Below are 27646 nucleotides of genomic sequence, written 5' to 3' on the forward strand. Positions count from 1 at the left end.
TGTTTTGGCATGAATTATAATCTATATTTAAACGCATAATAACTTTTGTTTGCAAGCATGTTTTTGACACTTCAGTGAGAGTGAGTGAGATCTAAATCTAGTCATCTCATAGTCTTATAGTCAGTTACGAAAACATGTTTACAAACAAATGTTATTGTACGTTGAGCATAAACATACGGACAAAAAAGAAATTTAAATACGAGAAAGAAAAGTCATTTACAGATCGTCAGTTAAATCAGCATTTATCGTAACTTCATTTTTGCGATTTTGAGATATATACATATTTGGAATCAGCGTAATTTTGTTTATTAAACGCACTTGTGAAAAAGAAACTTTTATAAGCCCAATAAAAATTATTTTAAATAAAAATTATCGTAAGTGCCCTTAATTAAGAAAAATTTATCAGAATTTGTCGTAACTTCCATTTTTGGGGAAGTTACGACAAATTTCCATACAAAATTTTCAATAATCAGCATTTGCCGTAACTTCTTTTGCTCACTTGCGTGGCTTTTAATTTGCAGCAAAAATGTAATTATTTCTCATTAAAACGTTCACAAACTCTTCCAAATATCCAAAGACATTGCGAATAATTTAAAATTAAATCATTTTAATTCAATATTTGTGAGTAAAAGGTAAGAAAAAATCCCTGCCCATCTGTCATTAATTCAAAACAAAACAAGCGACGTGGCGCACAAAATTTATTCAATAAAACTTATGAAATAAAAGCTTCTAGGGACAGAGATAAGAGTTTAATTGACTAATTTAGTCAAATAAAGGCGCTTATTATCACTAGAATAATTCAATTTGATATAATGCATTTTAGAAAATTGTCGTAACTTCCAATATTTCCATACATTGGAAGTTACGGCTTTATAAACGATGGAAGTTACAACAAAATATTATTGTGTTTCTTCTAACATATTTCTCAATATCTCAGCTTTTAAATAATTTTATAAAGATTTTCTCGAGTTAACTTACAGTTTATTAGTGCCACTTTTATTATTTTGACTCAAAAGTATCGCATTCGGGGCTCATTTTTAAGAAAAATAATATTGAACTGAAAATTTCGTCTCCTGAAAAGTTGTCAAAAGGAAGTTACGACAAATGCTGATTTAACTGACGAGATATTTAACCAATTTATTACAGATTTCAAGACCTATCCAAAAAATACAAATTTGACCGAAATATCATCCGAATTAGAGAGAAATTCGGGCGTCAAACTACTAGAACTGCAACGTTTTCTTGTTCATCTGCGTGCTTATAATAAGTTTAGATACTCATACTTATTATGAATTGCATTAGAACTTCTTAATTATGCAAAATCACATAATTACTAAGTTAAACCCTGGAAAATTTGGGCATATTTGTTTAATTCGATAATCTTAGTCAAACCTGAAAAATGTCAACAACATTCTTTCAAAATTAACTGCCGCCCGAATTAAGAAGTAGCCCGGTCTTAAAAGAGCCGAATTAGCGAGAGTCTGCTATAAACCGAAAAACATGGCTTTGAAGAAGGTGGGTAAAAACAAAAATCATAATAATAATTTTTGGGGCGACTTATGTGGTGTGGGGGTTCCCCGTAGAACAGAAGTTCGTACTTCTCACCATTTGCCTCAATGTAGGATCGGAGGAACGTCTGTTCGACAGGGAACCCCTATTGACACTTTTGAAAATTATTTAATGTATCTAGTAAAATATAAGCAATATAACGTTTTTTCTGTAATATCCCTTTTACTATAAACAGAGATGTTCAAATTTCGTATCCTAAATGGTACAGAGTAGGGTGTGAACAGGTGCTGACACGAGTTCTTAAAGTGTCAATAGACGTTCCTTTCACCCTGTAACAAGTTTCTGGACAGAAAAAAAATAATATTTGGTCATTTACGGGTATTTAACATAATCTATCGATTGCGAACAATGCTAACTGATTCGAAATTTCAATACCTTTCCAAAAAATCCAAATTAATCAAAAAATAAAATCAATTGAAAAATAGGCCCTACAAAGTAATTACACTTTTTCTTTCAAAAATTCAAGATGGTGGTTTTTCTAGGTCATAGGTATGTCATCGGCTCCAAAGAAAACTATTGTAAGTCTAAAATGTAAACTTTACATTTCACTAAAGGTTCAAAGTTTCACTAAAATTTATTTTTTTATGTCACTGCAATTGATATACTTTGAGCTATTGAAACTATTTTTTCATTTTTATTCTCATTGAATATCTTCGGGTTAACACTACTTTTAAGTTAATTATAGTAAAATTGTGGGCAAAAAACTCGAAAATTGGGCACGCTAATTTTTAGTTTTTTTCTTGTATTTTAATTAGATTAGATCCAAGGTTTCCGCATCCAATGATACCATCTTTTTATACTATTTGTAAGTAGACATACAATAGTCTTGTTTGTAGTCGACGATTTTTGGGTGAAATGTTTACCAGGAAGACCTATAAAGCATATTCGAAAAGAAAAGAAATCGTAGGAGACGTTTTCGAAAAAAAAAACCAAAAAATAAATAGTTTGGTAGGGTTTGGGGGAGTATGGGAAAAATTAAAAGAGATATATGAAGATATTGTCTTTTTTGAGGGGTCACCGAAAACTGGAAGTTGGTATCTTTTACCGTGTAAGGTCCAGGACGGTGTCAAGTTGGAAAAAAGCTAATTATATAACTGCTTTCTCTTTGAGTTTGAGCAGTAAAATTGAAATATAAGAAAAACTATAATAGATAAAGCGATTGATTTTAAAAATTTCTTTTCTTGATTTTACTGCTAATAGTTTTTGATTTTGAAATGTTTCCTTGAAACAATTTCCTAATTGTGGACATGCTTTAATATGGTCCTACAAATAAGTGAACTAATTGATTCTGAAATTCGGAAAAAAAAAAATCTTCTCAATTTTGAAGTTATTTTGTAATATAAGACAGAGGCCGATTAGTAAACTGAACACATTTTAGTTTTATCGAAATTTTCGCGTGAGGTCCATGGCTTCTTGGGATTTAAGGATGAAAATTAGTAGGTATATTAGCCAATTAGAGTGATATTTAGTTTTCTCTGTGGACATTGAGCACAAAAAACAACAATATGACTTCTTCAAATGAAAACTTTTTCAATATGTGAAAAAGTGCACCATTTGTGATATAAAGTTGTGTAAAATTGAGGCAAGAAAAGGTAGTATTTATATAAGGCGCTTTATACGAATATACTTGAGAAAATTAGATAAATGCTCCACCCTCAGTTGAAGAATTCTATGAAATCCACATAGAATTTCCACAAAGTATATTATGTACATAAAAGAGATAAATGGGATTGAAAGAAAATTCTTCTTTTCATTCGGAAACTTCCTGCCAATGGTGTGGGAGTTGAGGAGGGAAATGATTGCAGGGAGCGAGAGTTGTATGGCAAAGATTACAGGAAAATTGCTCGTTAGTTAAGTCTTTCTTAAAAGACGACGGTAATTTGCCGGTAAAAATCAAGAGACCTTTCAAAGCGTGAAAAGGAAATAAAGTTTTCCAGTGAATAGGAGCTTCTTCTTTCCCTGTTCGGCGTGCTCCATCCGCCTACCACCCAAATTGTTCCTCAACCCCTTTGCCTTTCTTCATGATTTCTCTACATAAAGTGATGAAGCTATGGTATACACTGAATCATTATGTCTTACCATCTATATAAATATTTATGTGCAAAACTTGTAAATAATTTATCCCTAGCAATTTAACAATGAGACTAAACTCACGCTGATCGTAAATTGTGATCACTCAAAATTGGTGAAACAATTGTTTATATATAATATAGTTTTTATTGCATTTGGTAGCTTTATGAGGGTTGATTGGGATGATGAAAGTGGTGCTTGTGAAACAGTATCTCTTGTTAGCAAATTGCATTTCTTGAGCAAAAGAAAGTATACTTGAGGTTATTTCTTTTGCTCTCTCAAACGACAGACGTGGCTTGGTTTAACTTATTTAGTATCTGGTTACAGAAAAAACACAAATAATTTTGAAATAATGTTGAAGAAATTAGCCCGAAAATTTTAAATATCAATTTTCAGTGAACGGGAAAGTAAATTTGTAATTCTTAAAAATTAACCTTTTCCTTTTCAACACTTTGAGAACAAGAGAGTCAGAAAAAATTATGGCAGTACGAAAAAAATTTGGTCACAGGTGGCAAAATTGTCCTTAATGGTGTCTACACACTAGAAGCAGTTTTCGTCAAAAATTGCCTTTTTTTAGGATAGGGGAAATTTTCTTTAAAACTGTATTTTTTAAAGAAATTTCTACTATAGTGTGTGGAGGCCATAAAGGACTAACTCTTCAAATATAAAATAGGTCTGACAATGCAATTAAAAATACTCTTATCTTTTAGAAAAAAAGTACACTCATTAACTAAAGATCTTTTTTTTGCAAAAAGTCCAAGACAAACTGAATTTTCTAATTTTCTAAGAACTTATTAGATTGAAATGCTCCTAAACATAAAGTTTTCAGAAAAGCAAAAAAAAATGTTTTTTCAGCTTTCTTCAAATATTTCTTTTACCGTATACTCAGTAGAAAATTTTAGTTAATAGTTTACATTTCATTGTCTTAGGCGTCTACACATAAGTAGAATTTTTTTTAAATGCATTTTTAAAGAAAATTTCCCCTATCCTTGTAAGCAGAAACGTCAGAATTTTTTAAAAAAGGTATTTTTAAAAAAAAAATTCTACTAGTGTGTAGACGCCATAGAGATAATTAAGCACTCAATGAGTCAAGTGGTAGAATAGTTGTTCTATGATGCAAGTGTTTCGGGTTCGAATATTCTTTAGGTCTCCAAGTATTTTACTGGCCTTAAATGTGTTCGGATTTTATCTAGTGAGCTTCATTGCATTTGATTCCACAGGGCATGAAACTGATAGCTTCAGGCCTCATTCACATGATGAAAAGTGCATAAGCAAAAATACATAAACAAAATATAGAGCAATCTTATTGGCTGAGGTTTACGCACTTTTGCATAGAAATTTTTCATAAAGATGATTTTATTTCTCAATTTAATTCCCAACTGTTTCCAATTTCAAATCAAATGCGCGCGACAAAAATCAGCTGTCAAATTTTCGCAGTTAACAAACAGTAATCGTAATTTCTTACTTGTTACATCTGGTGAGAGAACCTCCCCGATGTTCTGCGGCTCAGGTGCAACCTCCGGATGCGATGCTGACACCACACAAGCCTCCTTCCAAATCAATTCCGGACATTTCAATTCTTAAGTTCTCGTGGAAAAACAGCACTTCTTCTATTGTTGGAGTGGTTCTTTCATGTTTTGCTGATGGTCCTGTCCTGATTCCTCCCTCCGTGTTGCTGGGTTATCTTTCGGGATAACATTGTACTCCACAATGATACATTTCAAACCTGAGTCTTCTGTACAAATGCACACACATTCCACCAAGATATCACACACGAGGGTAATGCTTGGAATCCGTGGAATACTCTCTGCCCAAATATTCTGTATTTTTCTCTCCTCCATGAATTTTTACTCACGAAAACAAACAATTTTGCTTCACGCGCACCGCACAATTGATTTGACAGCTGATTTTTGTCGCGCGCGCATTTGATTTGATGTTGGGAACAGTTGATTGAGAAATTGAGAAATTAAATTGAGAATTACAAAGTAAAATTTCTCATGCAAATTTTCATCTTGTGAATCCAGCTTCATTCTATATAAGAAAAATAATATTGTGTATCTAGAAATCTTCTTGCGGGAAGACCTAGCTCTTTCATGTAATGTTGTGTCAGCGTCTCTAGACTATACCTAGAACAAACCACAGGAAGAAATTTTCTTAAGCTTTACCGGTGCATACACAATAGTTTAGATTTCTATTGGAACATTTTTGTTGGTAAATTAGTAAATTTGGTAAAGAAAAACAGATTCGTCTGTATGAAATTCGGAACGGTCATTCAATTTTTTTGTTAAGTAAAAAGTTTATTTTGGTCAGTAAAAAATTAAGAAAAGGTTCAGAACTTCTGAATTTTTTCTTTATAAATAATATATAATACATATATTTCCCTACTTATGAATTTTCATACTGTCTATTTTTACCAAAATACTGCAGCCTAAGAAAAGATAACGTCATAAAATTCTGTATAAGCCATTTTTATGATTAATCAATATAATTCAATTCTTAATTAAGATAAATCATCTACAATGTAAATATTGGTGTGAGCTAATAGATTTGACCTACAAACTTTATTTTTGGCCTTTTTATGCATAAAAATACGAAAAAAAACGAAAGATTCAGAGCAAAATTTGATGGTTCAAGTACCATCATCTGCTTTTGAAGTGCTCTTCTACTCGTCAATTTTCTTTCCATTCAGACATTCTCTTCTGCCACAGAATACTCTAGCTGTGCTTGCATATCTCGTTAAGTACATAAAAATTGCTATCGATTGATGGTTTAAATTTACTATACACAAAATGTTCAAAAGAGTCATTTCTTTGAAGGAATTTTCATGAGCAACCATAAAAATTCGTTAAATAAATATTCCCACATACTTTAGCGGCACTGCTAAAATCTCATAACATTTTAAAATATCTCCTGATAAACTCAAGGATAAACTTTTATAAGTGATTATTATAATATGGAACAAATTACCACCTCAATATGTCTGTGGTTGAGTGTTGATTTCAGTCTGGTAACTCCTGGAAAACCCGGAGATTGTGATGTGGTATGAAGAGTCAAGAGTGCTGCTTAAGTGTTGGACACATTCTTGGTCTCCACAAATTTCTCTTGCAAGCGCAAAATGATATTTATATTGTAAACATAAACGATGTTAAACAGTTACCAAGTGATTTGGGAATCGGGAAGCTTAATATCAACTACTTAAAGATACCCAAGAAAAAATTATTACCCAGAATGAGACTGAAACAAGTGAGGGGACTTTGAAACCTATGACTGGTCGAGGTGGCATCCTCTTCAATTGCTGAATACAAGCGCATAATGCTCTTAAGAAGACCGTAATTTATCTCGAGAGCCATTTCTTAAACAAAATGGATTTATTTATTACGCAGCAATTTATGAATGTATTAAAGTGTATAAAGTAGCATTAAACAACAGAAGAGGCAATAGTTCACATGGACTGAATTCACTTTAGCCATGGATAATGCGGTGTTTCTTTGCCACTTCTTATGTGGAATAAAATGTCTCTCAACAGTAATCATATAGAGCCCTAATAAATTCACAGCATTTGTGTATAACACAAAATATGTTAGACCTTTCTTCGACAAGCAATTAAATATCTAAACAGTTTTAATATGTTCTCTGTTTATATGATAATTACAAAAACATTAATTGAATTATATTGAGTAAACAATCACAAGAAACACGACAACCACTGACTGTCTCCAGAGTCGAATGTTTATTTAGATTGAGGAACTATGCAGAAGAAGGTTTACAGTGAGAAATAAGGGTGACTTTTTACAAAAGCACTGAGAGGTTACTCAAATTCCCTGTAATTCGTCTCAAGAGTTTATTAAAATATGCATTTATATTATATATCAACAAATGTATCATGTTTCAGGTTTTTACAGGCTTGACGAAAAACCAAAGACATAACTTTTATTTGCTGCCCCATAAGCCCTTTTCAGTCTGTCTATGATGCTATTAGAATAATCTGTTACCTACAGCACTCGGCAATTTTCCACGGAAAGTCGTAGTGAAAATATACTCAGAGCAATTTGAAGAGGTGAGTTAAGCATACGCCAGAAAATTGGAGTATTGTTCTCTCGTCGTTCCAGCATTGTATAGACGGAACCCCTAATTCAGATACGAATATGTAGTTTGCAACTCTGTAATACTTTAAACTTTTATATACATATGTATGTGGAGGGTTGAGTTGAGGCTCTATTACGAAGCATACGTGAAGTTGAACAATAGAAGATATTCAGGAAATCTTTAACAAAGTTAATCCAAGTGGAATATAACTCGTAGAATCCAATTGACTATCAAAACATGAGAAAGAAAATTTAGAGCAGAATTTAAAGGGCCTAATGAGCGCAGTGCAAACAATTGTTGGTAAATTTTGAAAAATGAAGCATTATATTCAAATAAATATTTGATTGTATAAAATATTTTAGTCTTATTGCGTACTTTGGTTCGCTAGTGCCTGAAAGCATTTCAAAGCAATGCCTTTAAAACTTTAATCAATTGGACAAATTTAAAATAAAATAAAATACAGTCCTGTTAGTAATAAATAAATAAATAAATACTATTAAATAATAAAAGACAAACAGCAATTTAAAAATCGACTTTTGGAGTTTTATTTGCGGTATTATAGAAGTAGTTAGAAATGTGCCTCGAGTATTATAAATTTAAAAAAAAAAAGTTGAAGATTAATTAATTAAGGAACTAGTTTGTCTAAAGGTTAGAGGACATTGTAAAATATTTTTTCGTGTTTTTTTGTGAGTCAAATGTCAAATTAATATGATTTATTTTAAGTTTAGTATTATCTAATTCGTACATGCATATACAGGGTGCAAAAACAAATTGCCTGCAAGGCAAAATTTTCAATTGTAATAAAAACTTAATTAAAATTACCTTATTTTGTCTGAGAATCCTTAAACATATGGAAGAAATATGTACTTTATAGTAACGAGCTCTTGGGCGATTATAAGAGGCTTTTTAGAACATTCTTCGAATACGGCATCATTTTAATATGAATGTTGTAATAAAAACATCTCAATCAGCTTATTTAAAAAATAATCCTTTCTTGTTAAAGCCGAACCGTTGTCTTTCAAATTTTACAGTCGTGATATTCCATTAAATTATTTTTTCAGTCAAGAAAGAGACATTTAAAATATATTGTCGTTTTTAAGTTTAGATCTATTTTGTTTATATCGACAAAATTTTCAAATTTATTTCCATATCGAAGATAAGATTAGTCATAAGAATGTCTGAAAAGTGTTGCTAAATTTGCTGATGCACTGAGACTTAGCACTAATTCTGATACTGTATAAAACTAATACTGATGGTCACTGATACAGATTAGAGAGATTAAATTACACCTGAATAGCCGAAATTCATCTATGTTTTTTTTTTTGTTTTTTTGATGCTGTAGGACAAATCAGCAAAATAAAAAAGCAATAATCTTACCCTATGTTTCACGGGGGGGGGGGGGCAATTTTACTACAAAATCGTATCGAACATGATCTCACTCAAAGTACAGTAAACACAAGATATTCTGATGAAAATTCCACGCCTTTGCTGAAAATATGGGAAGCAATTTTGCGAGGTTTCTTCTTGGAAAGATGTTTTCCGCCTATTACTCTACATGCTGAGTACATTGAGAAAATTATCTCTCTAACATCACTTCAATTTCGTGTTAGTAGAAAGAGATCAAAAATTCACTTAAACTCTAACAGAGTTAATATCCGTTAAATTGTTATCACACATGGCTTTTCTAAGAATAACATTTTGGTTTTTGGTCGTCATTAAAAACAATGAATTCCTGAAGAAGTTTGTCAGTGTTTGGCAACCTTAAAATCATCCCACTATACTCTTTTATTAGATTCTCAAATTCATTTTACATCTATTCCTCATTCACTGAATTGAAGCATCTCAAACTCTGGAAAAAAAGTTTTGTTATTGTGGCGGAAAAGACATCCAACACTCGGATTTAAACACTGGCACAAATGATGTGATGGGATTTGAAAGACGAGAGGAACTTAGTTTAAAAGCCTTCTCTCTCTCAACATGTGCTCAACAGACCTTTCCACCTCAACTCGGTACAATTACAAAAATATTCTAGAGTCTTTTAAACAAATGATGAGCCGTTTAAGAATTTATTCTGAATTTATAGCCGTGGCTCTGAATATCTATATCTATAATGATAATAATACAAATTTACCTCTCAGATTTGATGGTGAACTAAAAAAATTGCACTTTATCTTTTGAAAATTGTTATCTAACTTACCTATATTTTGAGTATTGTACACTTTGACTCCTCTTCAGACAATAAATGGTGTTTTTAACAGGCTCCGGGAGATATTCACACATTTATGTAAGGGCAGTCCAATAAACAAAGATTTAGAAGCAATGCAATAAATCTAAACTTGAGATTTGTTTAAACAGTTTTACGAAACAGCGATAATGATTTTCTTGTTTTTCCGTATTAAATGGTTTGAATTGTTTTGCTTGAACCATAGCATAAAAATGTCGTAATTCATCTGATCTTTTAGAATTGTATATAATCCATTTGTTTGGATGATTTGAGGTTTTAATTACTCAAGAGCCATCTGCGCTGCCAATATCTATTTGGAAGATTCCTTTCGTGTCCATCCAATTAGAGAATTTTCTGCAAATAAGATAAAGTGGAAATTGCAAAGCAGAAGATGATAGATGCATGTATATATTGTATTGCAATTGTATTTCAAGTGATTTTTTCTGTGTGAATATAAATATACGAATATGCTTTGCAGGATTTTGTTCTAAAACGCAAACTATATCGGAAGTGTATACTATAAATCAATGAGAATGGGAGTCATTACATAACTTATAGACCTCTTGAGTTTCTGTGCCTCCTAAAGTGGCTCTAGCACACTCCAAAGAGATTTAACTATTAGTCGAATTTGGCACAAGAATCATTATTTCTTTGCCAATTCTTAAGAATCACTGAAACTCTTATGCAGGATTATTAGTGTTATGATTATTCATTCACTTTGAATATCAATATTATTGAGATAAATTTCTCAAGAAGAAATTAACAGTGTTGGTTGTAGATTGAGATGTTCCTCAAAGACGTCTTTCAAAATCACTATAATGTATAATGCAATCGAATACTTATACTTTTGTGACGTCAATTTTATTCTCAACAAAATCATCTTCACACACTAACAACGAAACTCTAATCAATTTCAACATTTTCGCTCTCCTCTAAACCATCGTTTGGTTGATTCTGTTTTGTCTTGTCAGAATCTACATCCATTTCTTCATTATTTGGTGAGATCTTTGAGGGTTGTTTTTCATTCCTCTGGGTGGACTCGTCCGGAGTTGAAGGTAGTGTCACTGACGAAGAATGTCGCCCATCATCTCGTTTTGAGTAGTTTAAAATATGATCATGATGCTTATCAAACAGCCTCATGGATAATTTATGTTGCTCCAATGCTGATCCTGGAGCTGACAGTTTTGAAGGATAGAAGTATGGAAATGGAACCGCAGGAATTGGCATTCCATAAGCCATTTGAATCTGCAAATAGAAATAATCAATTTCTTTTAATTGAAAATTGCGACTTTAGAATAAGCGTTGTGGATTATTTTCAAAATTATTTTAAAAATACTTTTGCACTATTTATCGTCGTTTTCATTGCTCAAAATCGTATAGGGGCGAGTGGGGAGTTTAACGCATGCATTACTTTCAAGAAAATCCACATTTTTGAGATAAAATAAATGAATACCTATGAATTAGTTTAATAGACAATAACCAAGAGAAACTAATGGGGTTTAATTTACTTGGATATTTTATTTTATTTAAAAAGATTTCTCAAAAATTAATTGAATTTAATTGAAACGCACGGACAGAATAATAGCGTATAATAGTTAAAAAATTAATACATGTGAGTTTTTAAATTAATATTTGACAACACAAATATTTACGTATTAATAAGTTAAAAAAAAGTCCCTAACCGAAGACAGCCGTGCTACAGACAAAATAAAATTAAAAAATTTATCAAAAAAACAATTTTTTCAAAGTGCGATTTCTCGAGAAATCATACTGTGCTTTACTCGACCATTAGACACCCAAAAGGTTTCACAATATTATATTAAAGCCAGTGACAAGCATAAATAGGCTTATGATAGGGTAAGAGCTCATAATTTTGACCAATTTCTGAATTTGGACACTTTTGAGGATCAAATTGGACACAATAAATAAATTGATTAAATTTATGTATTTTTATTCCAATATTTGATGAATAATGAATTCTATCTAAATATTTGTTCTTTTTGGAAGATTTTAACACTAATACGTTAAATTTTGAATATGATTTGAATAAAAATTGCTTTGTTCAAAATTCAGTGTGAGCAATTGCTTACGAGAAATATGACAGAACTTCGTGTTTACTTCAGTTTTATTTAACTGTGATGAAGTACAAATAAAGTTTCTTTGCCTTTTTTGAGTGATATTATTAAATATTCATTGAGTATTGTGTTGATTCACATTAATTGTGATTTATACATTTGACCTGAAGTGAGATTTGCCTTGTGAATTACGTTTTTCGTGTGAAAAATGGGCAATTTTCTAAGAGTTTCTCCAGTGAGGTGATAATCCTTATTTTGGACAGGTGTTTTTCTCTGAAAATTTCGTGAAGTTTCAGATTTTGTGACGATTATGTTGTATAAATGTCTGGAGAAACAAAGAAGCATCAGCTTTACGACCGATATGTAGCGAGAAAAGTCTTGAAAAGCTTCCGGAAAGGCCAGAGAATGCATAAATTCGAGCGTACTTGAAGTACCGAAGTCAACTCACTTCAATAAATGATATGGAAAGTTTCCGGGCTTCTTGTAACATTCTACGGTTCCCTTACATGAACAGGAAGAGGACTTGGTAAGATATCTTGTGTTGTCGAGATTTTCCACCTGATAGCGAAATAGAGCCCGGCTGGTGGATTCCCTTCCCTGTTCGCGGGAAATTCATATTTCTCGCCTCTCGCTCCAAGCAAGGCCTTTTACTGGCGGTATAGCTGGGTCGCTGCCAGGAAATTGGCCGCGATAAGCCTTGGTCTCTATAAGGAATCTTTCAGGGCAAAATTCCCGGCTACACGCTTGTTGAAATGGAGAATAATGGGCATCCCATTGAGGCGGATTAGCTGTCCAAATATACAGCCAACAGTTGTCCAAATATATAGCCAAGGTGTCCAAAATTCAAGTCAAATTCACCTCTACATATCAATTCATGTTTAAATGTAATGAGACTAATTTTAGTAAAAACAAAAACAATAAACCCTTGCCAAGTTGCTAAGCAACCCTTCTGAAAAGGGAATAACAAAAAAAAAGTGAATTATAGTGTTGAAAATATCGTACTTCAAACTTGGAACATTTATGCTTATGAGCACCCTGTCCAAAATAATGAGCCCTTACCCTAGGTGTGATTCTTTCATTACAAATTCGGATTGGGGGCAAATTCGAAATTCAGATAAACTTATAGCTGAATTCTTTACAGACAATCTCGAAATGTGTGCAACTCAGGGTGCTTGAAAATTGGAAGAAAATTGTATGAAAAGAAACCACACAAATGAAAACTTTAAATAGATATAGAGACCTCAAGACATCCTTTTAGACCCTACTTTAGGCTTGAGATATGTGCGAAATTTCACTTGAAAATCTAACGAATTGTAAGAGAAATGCACAAAAATATGTGAAAAACTATAAAGCCAAATATTTCGGAAATTATGAGAGATAGAAGTCTACTTTATGCTTGAGACATGCGAAATTTCACATAAAAACGAAGAAAATTCGTCAAAAAAAAAAAAAAAATATATATATATATATATATATATATATATATATATACTTGGTCTGCGAAATTAAATTATTCCAAAAAATTATAGTAAATAGAGTGCAATTGCTTGAATAGATTTCGAAAAAAGTCGAGAAAATCTTCAAATTCTTAATATATGAAATATATTGAGAAATTAGAGACATTTTAGGAAAAAAAAAATTGAATCCTTCCAGCTCGGGTCAGGTGGATCGGGGGCGTTAAGTTTTTTACTACTCGAACTGGAGCTGAAAGAGTAAAAGATATCGACTCCTCGTCATCGATGACGCCCAATAAAAAAAAACAATATCTCCAGACGTTTTTTTTTTCTTTTTCCCCTCACCCGCCCTATCCAACACCTCCAAAACCATATTTTTTTTGGTTTTTCTCAAAATTGGCCCAAGCTTTTTCAATGATTTTCAGATAAGTGATCCACGCGATCATTTCGTCCAAACATACACATAACCGGAAAATTCGTTATTTTGAACTATTGTAGGTCATAAGTCAATCACTTCGACTTTGGAGGGCTCATTTTAACCGATTTGGTTTAGTCCTTAAAACGTTAACTGATCAAAATCGTTTCACATAAACAATAAATAATTACTCAAATCGTAAAATTTTTTATAATAAATATTCACTGACCCAAATAAGGAAAGTCGGGGTAAAATAAGCCAGATAAAGAAATTTTTCCTGGCCTATAATTTGTGAAAAACATCTTTTAATAAGATTTTTAATGAATTTTTGAAATTTTTGAAAAAAAACTATTTTAATGAATAGGAAGGGCGGTAATTACTTTGATTATAGGACTTTGCCTAATATTCCATCTAAGGAAAATCCCACTGTATAATTTTGCCCCTGACTAATACCGGCCGGTCTCCCGAACTTTTTCAAAAATTAGCTTAAAAAAAAATAATAATAATAAAAAGACTATTCAACTTTTAACACTTTTTGTGGTATTTTCCAATATCATGTTTCTGTATTAGAAAGATTCTACTTGAAATTATATTTCTCGAATATGAAGGATAAAGAAAAACTAATAAATTTTAGGTCATAGTATTGAATCTTTCTCTAACTTAATTAATCTTAGTTATTTAGATAGTGCGTTTGAGATTTGAAACTGGTTGTCTATAAATTTTAAAGTTATTAAAAGTATATAACAAACACAATAAAATATGAGGTTTTCATTGCAATTTTTACGCAAATTTTCCATTACTGTATTACCTTATCTCATACTCAGTGGCACTAGGTGAAAATAATATAAGAAAATTGAAGTTATAAAACGAAAATTCGATAAACGGTGAGCAAAAAAAATCTGTAAGAGAAATTAATCGTACAATTTTTTTTTGCTCACCGTTTATCGCATTTTCGTTTTATTTCTTCAATTTTTTAATATTATTTTCACCTAGTGCCACCGAGTATGAGATAAGGTAATACGCTAACCGTGAATTTGCGTAATGCGTAAATTATCGAAATATGGTGAGCATTTTACTGTCAATGTGATTCATGCCCTAAATATTCGAAGAGGAAACTCTACCTGATGCCGATACATATTGACTAAAGCTGGATCAAGTCCTGCCGCAAAATGCGGCTGTGTTCCTGCCAATTGACCATTCCCAACAAGCATATGCCCGTATGAACCGTCTTCGCGAACTAGAACTTGCACAGGAACTCTTTTGGTAGCATTGAGAACTGCTGCCTCGTGTTGTTGTATCTGTTTCCGTTTGGTTTTGTAACGGCGATTCTGAAACCATATCTTCACTTGGGTCTCAGTGAGTCTCAAACTTTTAGCCAATTCCGATCTCTCAGGTCCGGACAGGTAGCGCTGTTGTGCAAATCTTCTCTCCAGTTCAAATACCTGAGCATGACTGAAGGCAGCTCGCGATCTCTTTTTGCGGCTCGTGGTGAGATTATCCTCCATATGATGGAGGCCCAGGTTGAACTGAGGAGGTGGTGAATCTCCATCTGTAGAATTATATTCATACCCTTCAACTAATTATACTAATTGGTTTATATTAATAATATGAGTAACTATACAAAATGAAAAGTCATTTCCCAAAGCTACCACACAAAAGGTGCTCTCGTAACAATTTAGTGTCTATTTCCCACAACACTTTTGTTTGCATTGCTCCTAAATCCGACGATGAGTCAACATGTTGGTGCCCACCGTCGGAGCTCCAATAGATCCTTGGTAAATTTGTTATAAATGGATATCAATATTATAGTTGACGATATGGCGTTAAAAGCTTTCCACGTAATCCACCGGAAAGTAATTTAAAACATTTTATTGAATCGGTGGAAACCATCGTTCATCCCCAGTCCCATATAAAACACTTTTCTTCACAAATGTGAACCGTGAAATATACCACCTTCGAGAGGCGCATGAAAAGCCATTAGCTAATGTATTTCGCGCGTGTCCTGTGATTATCGGGGTTTCAGTGAAAATTCCTAAGTAAATTGTTGACTTGAGTTGCCTTAGTGACCTCACTTGACTCACCTGAATCTGTAGCTGTACGTCTCATGTCTAGAGGTGAGTCCATTCTTCCACTGTATCGACCCATCCGACCATCGAGGAGCTTCATTGAGGATCCATTGGGATATACTTCCTCGCACTCTCCATCGGGTGATAATTGATCCCGTTTCTCATTTTCTACGAGAAAACAGTCCAATGATCCTCGACGTACAACCGGAGCTGAACAGTTATTATTGTTGAAATAGATAGAATGACTTCCTGGTGATGCCGGAAAGCCACCTCTACTGGTCTTCATGCCAGTAGTTGGACTTTCTGATTGACGTCTCATTAGTCCTGTGGCTACCCTGAGGGATCGGTCACAAGATGGGAACTTGAAGCACTTCACTGCACCGTCACTACTTATATCGAAGGATTGATCTAAAGGATATTGCACTGAAGAATTGCTTCGCGTTAGAATATCGTTAATGGAAAAAGGAGTATTAGCCATTGTCTTTGTTGCGACCGATTGGAAACTCATTCCACTATAAGTATATTTTATTCAACAAACACTTTTAATTATTCCCGAAGACACTTGAGCTTCTGTTCTTGGCTACACTCTGAACACGTCCGACCTCGTTGGCTGTTGGCAGCACTTTGAGCTGAGTTGAGCTCTAACCACCCGCACTTACCGACTCAACTGTATGCACTCACTCTACCGAATCCGATCCCTAATAACACCCGCGCTGAGTAAATTCTTATGAGGGTCGTGGGAGTGCTCTTCTTATACAGGGTTATTTAGAAAACGTTCCAAGTTAAAAGATTATTAAAATTAACCCATGAAAAATTTAATTATTTCAAAATTATAATAACACAAAAAGACAATTTTAAAACATAAAAAAAAATTCTTTGAATTTGTTTCTATTCTATAAAAGACTTTGAGTAAAATAGAGTAATTTGGAACCGTTTCCAATTTGAAACATTTGAGATTTTCGCACTGTTTTAGATTGGCAAACTGTTTTTCGTAGTTGTTTTTTTTTTTAAGTCTAACACAGCGAGAAAATCTGAAAATTCCGAATTGGAAATGGTTCTAAATTACCGATTTGCACTAAAGTTTATTAATAATAAATAAATTCTCCAAAATGAAATACCTCTAATTCAAGTTAAGCTCTAATTAATTAGACTAATTTTTAAAATATAATACAGAAATAACTGATAGTTTTAAAGCAATAATGAATTTAAAAAGATCAAAAATTATTAGGGTGAAAAGAGATAATCTTTTACACAAATTATACAAATGAAATCTTTTGTATAATTTTAAATTGTCAAATTTTCTCATTGTTTCCTATGAGACAAAAAGAAAAAGAAGGCAACGAAGAAGTAAAATCTCTACATTCAAGATTTCTTTTCTTTTGACATTTTCTTTTCCTTTGACCATTTAAAAAACAGTGAAGAAATTTCAAAATTCCAATTTCAAAACGATTTCACATTACTTCATTATAACCCACGACTATTAAAAAATTCTAGTTGGTCAGATAATTGCTTTTTTTTATTTCTCCATTTAAAAAAATAGCGAAACATAAAAGTTATTTATTACACAAATTCTTGTTACCTGATGACAAACTCACTAATTTGGGTAGGACAGTTTTAAATGAATTTCTGAACGACAAAGTTTGAAAGGATGAAATTTCCATTTGTCTACTGGCAAAGAGAATTTCACTAATGAATTGCAATGGAAATTTAGTAAATTAAAAAGGTATGCCAGTAACAGTAGAATTATTTCATTCAGATTTTCTGGGGGATCTTATAGATGAGCCCTTAATTTAAAATTTTAATACAATACGGGTTTCAGACCTAAGGCTTGGCCAAATGGTTTTTGGAATTTTTTTTTCAAAAACCAAAAAAAAATTGATATTTAGGAATTTGAAACCTTTGGAAACTGGACTAAACCTCTAGTCTGAAGACCATTTTATCGTATGATTCCAATTGTACTAATTTTCATCTGTTTTAGAGTTGACAATAAACTTTCTGCAATAAAAGTGAGACCTAATTTTACTTACAATAAACGCCAGAATGCTAATGATCTAAGACAGTGCCCATGCTTAATACGGTATCAAGCTTTGCAATAACTAAATTTTACCTATGTTTCGGGATAAATGTGACTGCGCAATATAATTTTTAAAACTGGGTAGATACTCTTCCCTAGTTCTTTAAAATATCAGCGCGTTAAGTCATATTTATTGAGATACACAGGAAAATTTTAGTCATTACAAAGCTTGGAATCGTACGAATCACGGGCACTTTCCCCTACTACTAATAGTCTACATGTTTACGATTGAATTTAGTATTGTGCTACATACAAAAAATAATCTGAAATAAATCGAGACAATTTTTTTATCAATTTAGGTATAACTGTCGTAGATAAAATATGTTAAACACATTCAAACTGATGATCCCAAAATCATCAATTGGTTCAACTAGATTGTCAAATGAAAGCTCAAGTTCAAAAATTTAAAATTACTTTATTTTGTTACTAATAACAAATTTTGAAAAAAAAGAATTTATTTAAATGAAACGCTTTGAAAATGTATTAATTTTGTAATTATCATAAATTATATTTTTTTTCTCTAAAAATATGAGACATTAATTTGTTTTTAGCTTCTTTGGATACAGATTTTAAAAATAATCCTGTTAATCTGAAGTCAGTATATTTGTGCGCTTATGCCGAAGCACAACGCGTGATTTTCTCACAAGGGGAGAGCCACAAAGTGCGGGATTCCGTCTTTCTTTCTCACTCAAGACTAACTCGCGAGACTCTTCGGATTGGCTAAGAGTTCGCTGCTCTTACGCCGATTGGACGCCTTTTGCTCATTGAATTTCGCTTAAGTATCTCCACTCCGTGACATGAGGATTTTCCGACGGCTGTCACTGGCATTGTGATGGGCGGGAAAGTGGCAATCTTACACAATGGGAGATAAATTATCCCTCTATTTCCACCAGTTTTTCACCATCCACTTTGTCCTTTCCTCATCTTCCGTTAATTTCAGTGAGAGTGTGTACCACAGCCTCTGGCTAATCTCTTTAATACGTCAAATTAAAAGAAAGAGGGTGAGTCAAAGGGCCTACGGATATCTTCACCAATTATCCTATATAGTTTTCCATCTCACTGCCACTGAAAACCAGCAATTTGCGCTCATTAATGCACTAATAAGTGTCGATTGTGGTTTCCCCTTCCAAAAGGAAAAGTGAACAAAAAATATTGATCACATTCTATCATCCCAAAATAAGTAGTATTGGAGTACTATATGGTTCACGCAGAAAGGAATAGTAGAAATGACAAATATTTATCTCTGTCAATATGTTAATCCATTAAGGACTCTTTGATATCTATTAATGCTCTCATTGCTATTGTATTAAATTTCATATCAACATATCAAACATGATGGATCATCTCACTCGGGGTCGTAAATTGATTATTTTTATTTGACAAGCTCATATTCATTGGTCTTTTAATGGGAAATTTGATTTCCCGTGCAAAGGGAACAATCAAATATGTACCTACATCTCTACACATTTTACTGTTGCGATATATGGTAATGATTTAAAATTACTTAAATAATAACGATAGTGTTTTGAATGATGGTAAATCGAGTGTCGATGTTTCGAGACTCTGGCGGTAGATAGTGAAAATGTGTGAAACATGCAACTTGGCTGTTTCCTGTTTTATCTTCTTGACTACAAGCCAATTTCTTATATACTATTTCATTGCTCGAGCTCGAAGAAAGAATTATATATACATTCCACTACCACTTTATTTTTAGCGTTGTTTGTGTTGGTAAGTACATAACTAGATAAAAAGGACCTTTTGTTTTTGTACTTTATTCTTAATATTTCATACTTTTATATATATACATATTACATACTAATAGGGGGAAGTGGAGCACCTATGAATTGGGGCAGTTTTGAAATTGGGCTTTTTCCGCTATTTTTAAATGGAATTGAGCCTCATTATAATGTAATCTAGCTTTATAATTGGTTTGTGGGACATAAATTACACCTTGATAATATCCAGTTTTATTTAAAAATAGAAGAAAGCCAAAATTTAAAGCTGCCTCATGTCATAGGTGCCACACTTCCCTTTTAATATATATACAATCTACAGTTTATTTTAACAATTTTATATTGAAAGAACGGAAAGGATTAAAAGAAAAAAAATATTTACCAAATTTTCTCATTTACAGATCAAAAATGTTTTTCGAAGATTCCATGTTGTTTTCTCTTACCTGTATAACTAAATAAAATACTAGGGGAAAGTCGTCTGCCTTTAAATGCAGCAGCCTTCAAATGTTGCGATTTTTTCGTTGTTCTCAAAAGCATAAATTATATTCTATTAACTATTAGGTAGCTATCCATCATCCTCACAAATCATCAAAAAATGGAGAGCCTAGCTCCTATTTCCTAGATGCTAGATCAAAAAAAAATGAAAATGAGCTTTAAACTGTAATTTTGATGTTCCACAAATCATGTGATTTTTCATAGTAAAAATCATTTTACAAATACATCTTCCATTGTGGCACATAGAAGGTTAATCAGGCTTAATATTTCTGTTAATACATTTTGGTTCAGATGACACAATTTTTGTGGGTGGCAAAAATTTGCAAATATCACCCTGCAGCAGCCTTTAAATACTAATGTCGTGTGCCTTTAAATCCTATCTTTCCCTACATCAAAACATGTGAAATCGAACTCCTACTTTTCTCTGACGAACGTTATACAAATACTTATAACCTGCTATCTTGCTTCGGCCGGGATGTTTCAAGTTGACAATTTTCAACTTCAATGGCTTTTTCTTCTAAATTTTCATGTGCAAAACAGTGCTTCAGAAAAATGTGAAGAAAAGTTATTGTTTAATGTCTTTTGACTGCAGTGAAGATTTTAGTGAGTGCGTTAGGCTTCAACCTAATCATTTATAGCCCATTTAGTTTTATTGATTCAATATTCTCAGTGAAAAAAAAAACATTTAAAGGCAGCTGCCTCGCGTTTGAAGGCAGACTATGCCAGCTGCCTTCATACAAATCGACATCACTTTTTTAATTTCCTCAGAAGGAAAAACTTAGGATTTGCGAGTGCTAAATGAGGTACTCATATACGCCGAATGAACAAAAGAATTTTTTGGTGTAGTAGAAAATAAAATCCATTTTGTGGATTCTTCAGAAAAAAATCTTAAATTTGGAACTCCATTTTTCGTTTGAAGGCAGACGACTTTCCCCTATATCTGGATCTTCTCAATGCAAGACGAATGAACGAATGGAAAATAACGAGACGATATTTTTGAAAATCATCTATCACGTAAAATATATGAATTATTATATCAAAGAGCCAATTACCGATTCTTCCCAAGTTAGAAAGCATAGATTTAAGGCTTCTAAAAGCCCAAATAGATTTGGCCTGATGCTTGAGGATATTTAGCTCGCGAGGTTTAATGGTAAGGATTAGGTAAAGAAAATTTTTGCAAGGACCCCTCAGTATTTTTGGACTGATCTTGTACCTCTAATGGTTTTTGCCTTTTGGAACTTAAGATGTCTAAGACTTTTAAAATTAATACCATCTTGGCCTAATTAGCTAAGAAATGAAATCATTATGGATGAATGGGGCTCTTGAATTATGATACAGTTATTTAAAAATAAATAATGTTAGAGTTTAAAAACGCAATATACGAATGAGTCTAATATATTATATAAATTAAATTTCAACATGAAAATCAATGATCAACCTTATATCATTTATTTATTTATTCAGATATGCTTATGTTAGCTGTTACCATAAAATATGTGAATATGGCGTCATATGCCGGATTTCCAGAATTTTCCCGCCTTGTGCATCTGACTCCATTTTGTTATGTGAAAAATTCAGAAAACCCGATTTTTTGTTTCCCCCTTACCTACCCCCCCCCCCCCTAACCAAGGTCTTAGGTCTATTTTGACCAGTATCCTATGTTGAAAATCCTTTAAAAGTAAAAATAGATATCAAAATCATCAATCTATAAAATTAATTTAAAACAAATGGTGAGGAAAACAATAAAGCACAAAGGGGGGATCTTACACATTAATAGCCATACTGCAGTAAAACCGGAAAACCCGATGTTGAAATGAAAATTTCTTCATACTTCATTTAAATCAAAACGCAATAATTCGTGAACTATCGCATCTTTTTCAAAGTTTTTTTTTAATTGGTCTACAAAACTAGGTCTAGAAAATGATGGTAAATAGAGTAAAATTGCTTGAATAGATTACGAGTAAAGTTGAAAAACTATCACATAATAAAAATTAAATTTTCGTGAAAATTAAAATAAATCGATAAGTACTATTAGGGGAAACTGGGGCACCACCAAACACGGGGTACCACCAAACACTAATTTTTATTTATAAACTACTTGGACTATCTCGACCATTCCTTCAGTGGACAAGCATCCCTATAGTGCCTATAAATTCCTATCGGTCTTATCCTCTGAAGTCGAATATCCGATTAAAAAATCGCAGTGTTTGGTGGTACCCCGTGTTTGGTGGTGCCCCAGTTTCCTCTACTATACAATTATTTACTTTTTTTTAAAATCGATCTACACAAAAAGATCTTCAAAATACATCTAAAAGTATTAAAATCGGTACGATAATTCTCAAGATTATACAGAAAAACCGTGTTATGCTCATTTTACAAAATATCTGAGAAACTGCTGATTTCTAAAAATTCGGTTACTCATTTTCATGGGATTCCTATGTAGCCTGTAAGTATCAAGCCAATCGAAGCTGGTGTCCCAACTTGGTGATTTATACTAGGTGTAATTATGAAAGAGTAACATCTAATAAACTGTATGTTTTGTAACACAGGAGAATAACGAAGGAACATACATAAACAGCATGAACTTTTAGAGAATAGAAAAAAGAGGGTGCGAATAATTTTTTTCCTCGTAACTTTAACATTTTTTAGGTGTAAAAATATATCAACACTTTGTAATGTTAATTTTACACCTTTTTAAGTGTAAAATTTAAGTGTAAAAAGGGTAACTTTAACCCATAATCCACCTAAATTTATTACACACAATATTAACACCGATTTCGGATAAATAATGCAGGGTAAAATTAACATTTCTGGAATGTTATTTTAACTTTTTCGGATTTCTCTCAGTGTAGGAATTAACGAGGAACCAAAATCTATATCTCATTCCCATTGGCTTCAGAGCTAATACCAAACAAAACGTGTAGACCTAATACAATCTAATCATTAGTCTGTAAAATTTCAATACTTCGAAAACCACATAGTTATATTTGCATTTTTACCATATGAAAGTTTTTAATTGAAAAGAAATATTATTTTATTCATTTTTATAAACAAATTAAATTCTTCATAGTTTCTTTTTATAATGCGGTAACAATCTATAATAATACATAATCTTTTTATTGCAAAACCAAAACTCATAAATAATAAACACCTAAATATATGCCTAACCAAAAAAAAAAGAATGAGAATGAAATACTATTGGAATAGAGAGTGTGTGGTGAAAATTAGAGCTAAGGGTATCATATCTAAAACAGGCAGCCATTTAATGGCTTTATAAAATATTTTGGGTTATCAAAATGCTGTCTTAGTCGATGAAAACCAGATGCCCTTTCATAAGTTATATAAATGTTGCATGTAGGAGAAATTAATACCATTTTCTCTCCCATCTCCATTGGAGTCTGCGCTACGAATATATATTGTACAAATAGCACGAAATGATTGATTGGATTTCATACTGAAAATTTTGAGTGGGACGAGAAAAACCGCATGAATTATGTACATTATCAAGTTATTTAATTGTCCTTCCAAGACAGTACAAATGGTCTCATTTTCAGGTTCAGTTCCAGTAGTGATGCTTTTGGTCAAATGATGATGTGGTATATGGATGAGGAGCAACAGTGCTGAACTGATGATCGAAGTGATTGAAGGTGTAAGCAGGATATGGAGGTGGTGGAAGATTGTTGGCGAAGGTGCTCTTGGGCAACATGCTCAATTCTTTACTAAGGGCTTGTCCACAATGAATGGTTTTTGTGCTCGTCGAATCCGATTTATCCACGGTGTCCATTGGTTTTACCTCACTCTTTACCACGGTGAGCGTTGCTCCACCTTCAATGGTGAGTCTCTTGCACTTATAGCGTCGGTTTTGGAACCATATTTTTACCTGAGTCGGCGTAAGACTCAATGTTTGTGCTAACACCTCTCTCTCTGGCGCTGAGAGATACCTCTGTAACCGGAAGCGTCGTTCTAGTTCCAAAACTTGCGACTGCGAAAATAGCACACGGGGCTTTCGTTTGGCGCGAACTTTACCATTTTTCCGCAACTCACACCTCGACGACGTTACCAATTGGTTTGTAGAATCTTCTGCAGAGGAGAAAATTGAGGGCTCTTAAGAATGTAACAAAAATATGGGTTTGGTGTTGATTTTGCCGGATGAGTTTGTAGAGAATGAAAATGATACTCACTGGCTTGAACAACGTCCTCTTTGTTCTCACTGAGATGACACATGCTATCCAATTCCTGCACATGTTCCGAGGTCACTACGGATTGCTGTGCAGACGTAGAGAAGGAGTGCAGCTCATAGTCATCGATGCTCTTTAGAGGTCTACTCTCTGATTCGCTGCCAAACATCCCTCGAGGATCTTGGGTATCTGAATTTGGAGAAGTTCTTCGAATATTCATTCCTGATGCAGGATTCTTTAATGAATCCATAGGCTGAATTATTGGAGGAGCTCCAGTAATGTGTCCGTTGGCCATAACACTACTCGTAGGTGGAGGGTAGTTCGAGTAAACATTTTGGTGGGATCCGTAATCATAGAGATTTGATGAGTATGATGGTGGATGGTAGCTTTGGTGAGGCAAGAAACTGTGCGGAATTGATGCAGGATAGCTATCAATGTAAGCCACCGAATCGCAATCCATGAAGTTTTGATGAGACATACTAAGTAAAAAATTAATTTATTTTTGTTAATCACTTAAGAAACTTTGATCAACTTAAAAAATCTTTCTCATTGCCCGTACATATTAATATAGCTCATTGATAAAGTTATTATTTTGATATGGAAAGTTCAAACTGTAAAGAATCTTAGGTGATACGGCTTTTAAACAAAATAAAAAAAAAATAAAAAAATATTTATAAGAATTATTTTATGTTCTCTTGTAATTATATCACATATAGTAAACTTGAGTGTTTTAACATTTTAGAAGTACTTATTGTCAATAAATTAAATTACAAACACTGTAATTTATTGATTCTTATGTTAGAATTTGCTTTAAGGCTTTCACAGAAATATCTTTTTCAAAATTAAGAATTAATCACACCTTTCCATGTGGCACCCCAAATAGTGATCATCATTTTGATCCACGATATTCAGAATATCTTTAACAGAGAAGGGAGTAGAATTGCAACACTCCCTCCCTGACACTGATACACTAGAATTATCAACTTCAAAATATCCTTGTTGCATTTCTTTAAAAAAAACTGTTTGATTATTTATAAACACTTCGTAAATAGGAAGGATTCTTAGTAATTATTCAAGAGCTTCAACCATGCAACCGTATCGTAACTTTACAAATTGGTGACTGATTGAAAATTTCAATTTTCATGCTCAATTAGCCTCTGAAACGGCGCCATCGTTCGTCCTGTATCGTCTTTTCCTACTCTGGCAGCCGCATAACTTATTTTCCTCATCTTCTAGTTTCGTGCATGACGTGGTAATGTTTTATCTCATATTTTCAAGCAGTCATGAGAAAAATACTGTTGATGACTTAATCAAATTTTCTAGAATTTTTTGCAGCTTCTGATTAATTTACAATAATTAAATTTTCCTCTGAAAATTTGTTAATATCCAAAAAGAAAAATCTGTAATATTTTCCTCGTAGTGTAATGTTATGTGACTAAACTCCGCCCCAACATTAAACCATAGAGCCAATGGTTGGTCTCGGCCAAAGAGAAAGAAATTGAACAGAAAGCAACAGAGCCAGATTCTCATGACTTTTCTAACTGGCTTCTGGTGAGATTTTTTTTCCTACGTATATTAATCACTTTTTATATTAAGAAAGGCAATAAAATGGAACTAATTGGTGGGATAATTGAAACCATTTAGATATTCTCAACAGTTATTAATTCTTGGTTTCTGTGGCCCATTTCCATACTGAAATTATTGCGCTGATTCTTTATTCGATGGTATCAGGAAGAAATGCCTCCCTGAGATGAAATTATATTCTTGATATTTTTTTTTACAACTTTTTCTCACGACTTAAGTGGCGCCTGATGCATTTTGCCAAACATTTTCCGCACAACACAGAAAGACACTTTTTCTCCTGCTTTGCCTCAACATCAGCATGTACCAACGTCCTTTCATATGTTTTCCTTTGACATGGACATATGTTCACTTTAAAAGTTGGAGTAAAGTGCACTTTACAGTTCTGGTAGATAGAGTACAGGCAGGATGTTCCAACACGACATAGAACTCCACAATAATTAAATTAAAATAAAATTCTGTTTATAATTTTGATTTTCTAAATTATTAGATGAAAACAAAAACAGTTAACCTATATCAACTTACTGTAGATGAGATCCTTAATGACAATCAACTCAGAATGCCACTAAGTTTGCTTTTGAGCTGAAGTCTGGGAACTTTGTGCAATAATGTCGAGTCGCATTTGTGAATCAATGGAAATTTCGAATTTTAAATATTCGGAATTTGGTTCGGCTGACGGAAAAATGACATAGGGTAAGTGAGCCAAATTTCGGCCAGCTTGCAATTCCGGCCACCTTTTTTGTTCCTCAAATTTCCATGAATTTTTAGTTTTTACATACTCTAGAGATTATACAATACAAAAGAATAACAGAAAATGTCGCTTTGACAAACGAGATGACGTGAAAAAGACATTGGAAGAATTCCCGAATAGGGCAAGGAACTATGAGAATGAAGGTGGCCGAAATAGGGCACCAAAGCTATGTCTACATTTTTATTCATTTTAAAATGTATTAAGAATGATTTTAAAGTAAATAAAGAAGATAAACTTTCTACAAGGTTCTCAGCAACACTCCTTAAGTAGAAGGAATGAAAAAAATCAATTTCTATTAAAGATATTACATTTCAAACTTGATATTTTGGCGCTTCCATGCAACTATGCCGAAATTTGGCACACTTACCCTATATGGGTAAAATACAGCCAAGACTGTTCTTTATAAATTGTGATAAAGAACTTGACCTTATTAATTACTCAAAAAAAAAGGAGCACAGGTATTTGAGGTAATTTAGTCTTGAACTAGTTTTATGATCAGGGATCACCTAGCCATTCATGTGAGGATTTTAAACTTATTGTCAAAAAATTGTTGAATTATTTTATTTTATTTTTTTTAAGTAACAATATTTTAAGTAACATGGGCATGTAAAAGCTCTCATATCTGTACAAGTATGCTTTCATAATCAACCTAATGGAAAAAATAGGTTTTTTACATTAAAATGATAATATCGGACAGGTATCATAATCTGTTAAAAAAAAATGTATAGAGAAATTCTCCCCACAAGTCATGAAGTCCCAATAAATAGAACCAAAGATATTATGTATGTATGTAGAGTTTTAATTTTGTGATATTTGACCCTTTACTTTAAATCTCATTGAAACCACAGGAAATCCACATGATTTTTTGGAAGTAT

At 32.8% G+C, this 27646-nt stretch overlaps 2 protein-coding genes across 2 annotated transcripts; both read right to left on the bottom strand.

The window, feature by feature from the left end:
- Positions 1-10794: 10794 nt before the first annotated feature.
- Positions 10795-16738, bottom strand: LOC129799478 (homeobox protein bagpipe). Its single transcript, XM_055843379.1, has 3 exons — positions 15975-16738; positions 15015-15442; positions 10795-11194 (listed from the first exon to the last, which is right to left on the bottom strand). Exons 1-3 carry the CDS (start codon positions 16465-16467, stop codon positions 10853-10855), a joined length of 1263 nt encoding a protein of 420 aa, XP_055699354.1. The 5' UTR covers positions 16468-16738; the 3' UTR covers positions 10795-10852.
- Positions 16739-23752: 7014 nt separating this feature from the next.
- On the bottom strand, positions 23753-25561 carry LOC129799479 (homeobox protein Nkx-2.2a). The gene is made up of 3 exons (XM_055843380.1): positions 25299-25561; positions 24443-24918; positions 23753-24341 (listed from the first exon to the last, which is right to left on the bottom strand). The coding sequence occupies exons 1-3, from the start codon at positions 25442-25444 to the stop codon at positions 23818-23820; spliced, it is 1146 nt and encodes a 381-aa protein (XP_055699355.1). The 5' UTR covers positions 25445-25561; the 3' UTR covers positions 23753-23817.
- Positions 25562-27646: the final 2085 nt, after the last annotated feature.

This window comes from Phlebotomus papatasi, chromosome 1 (assembly GCF_024763615.1).
Source record: "Phlebotomus papatasi isolate M1 chromosome 1, Ppap_2.1, whole genome shotgun sequence".
In the NCBI taxonomy this organism is placed as follows: Eukaryota; Metazoa; Arthropoda; class Insecta; order Diptera; family Psychodidae; genus Phlebotomus; species Phlebotomus papatasi.

Excerpts from the sequence above, each read along its gene's own strand:
- LOC129799479 (XM_055843380.1), bottom strand. The coding sequence starts at position 25,444 with ATGCAACAAGGATATTTTGAAGTTGATAATTCTAGTGTATCAGTGTCA. Across the intron at positions 24,919-25,298 it reads TTGGGGTGCCACATGGAAAG|TATGTCTCATCAAAACTTCA; the intron begins GTGTGATTAATT and ends TTTTTTACTTAG. Across the intron at positions 24,342-24,442 it reads AGAGGACGTTGTTCAAGCCA|AAGATTCTACAAACCAATTG; the intron begins GTGAGTATCATT and ends TCTCCTCTGCAG.
- LOC129799478 (XM_055843379.1), bottom strand. The coding sequence starts at position 16,467 with ATGAGTTTCCAATCGGTCGCAACAAAGACAATGGCTAATACTCCTTTT. Across the intron at positions 15,443-15,974 it reads ACGTACAGCTACAGATTCAG|ATGGAGATTCACCACCTCCT; the intron begins GTGAGTCAAGTG and ends ATAATTCTACAG. Across the intron at positions 11,195-15,014 it reads TCAATATGTATCGGCATCAG|ATTCAAATGGCTTATGGAAT; the intron begins GTAGAGTTTCCT and ends TTCTATTTGCAG.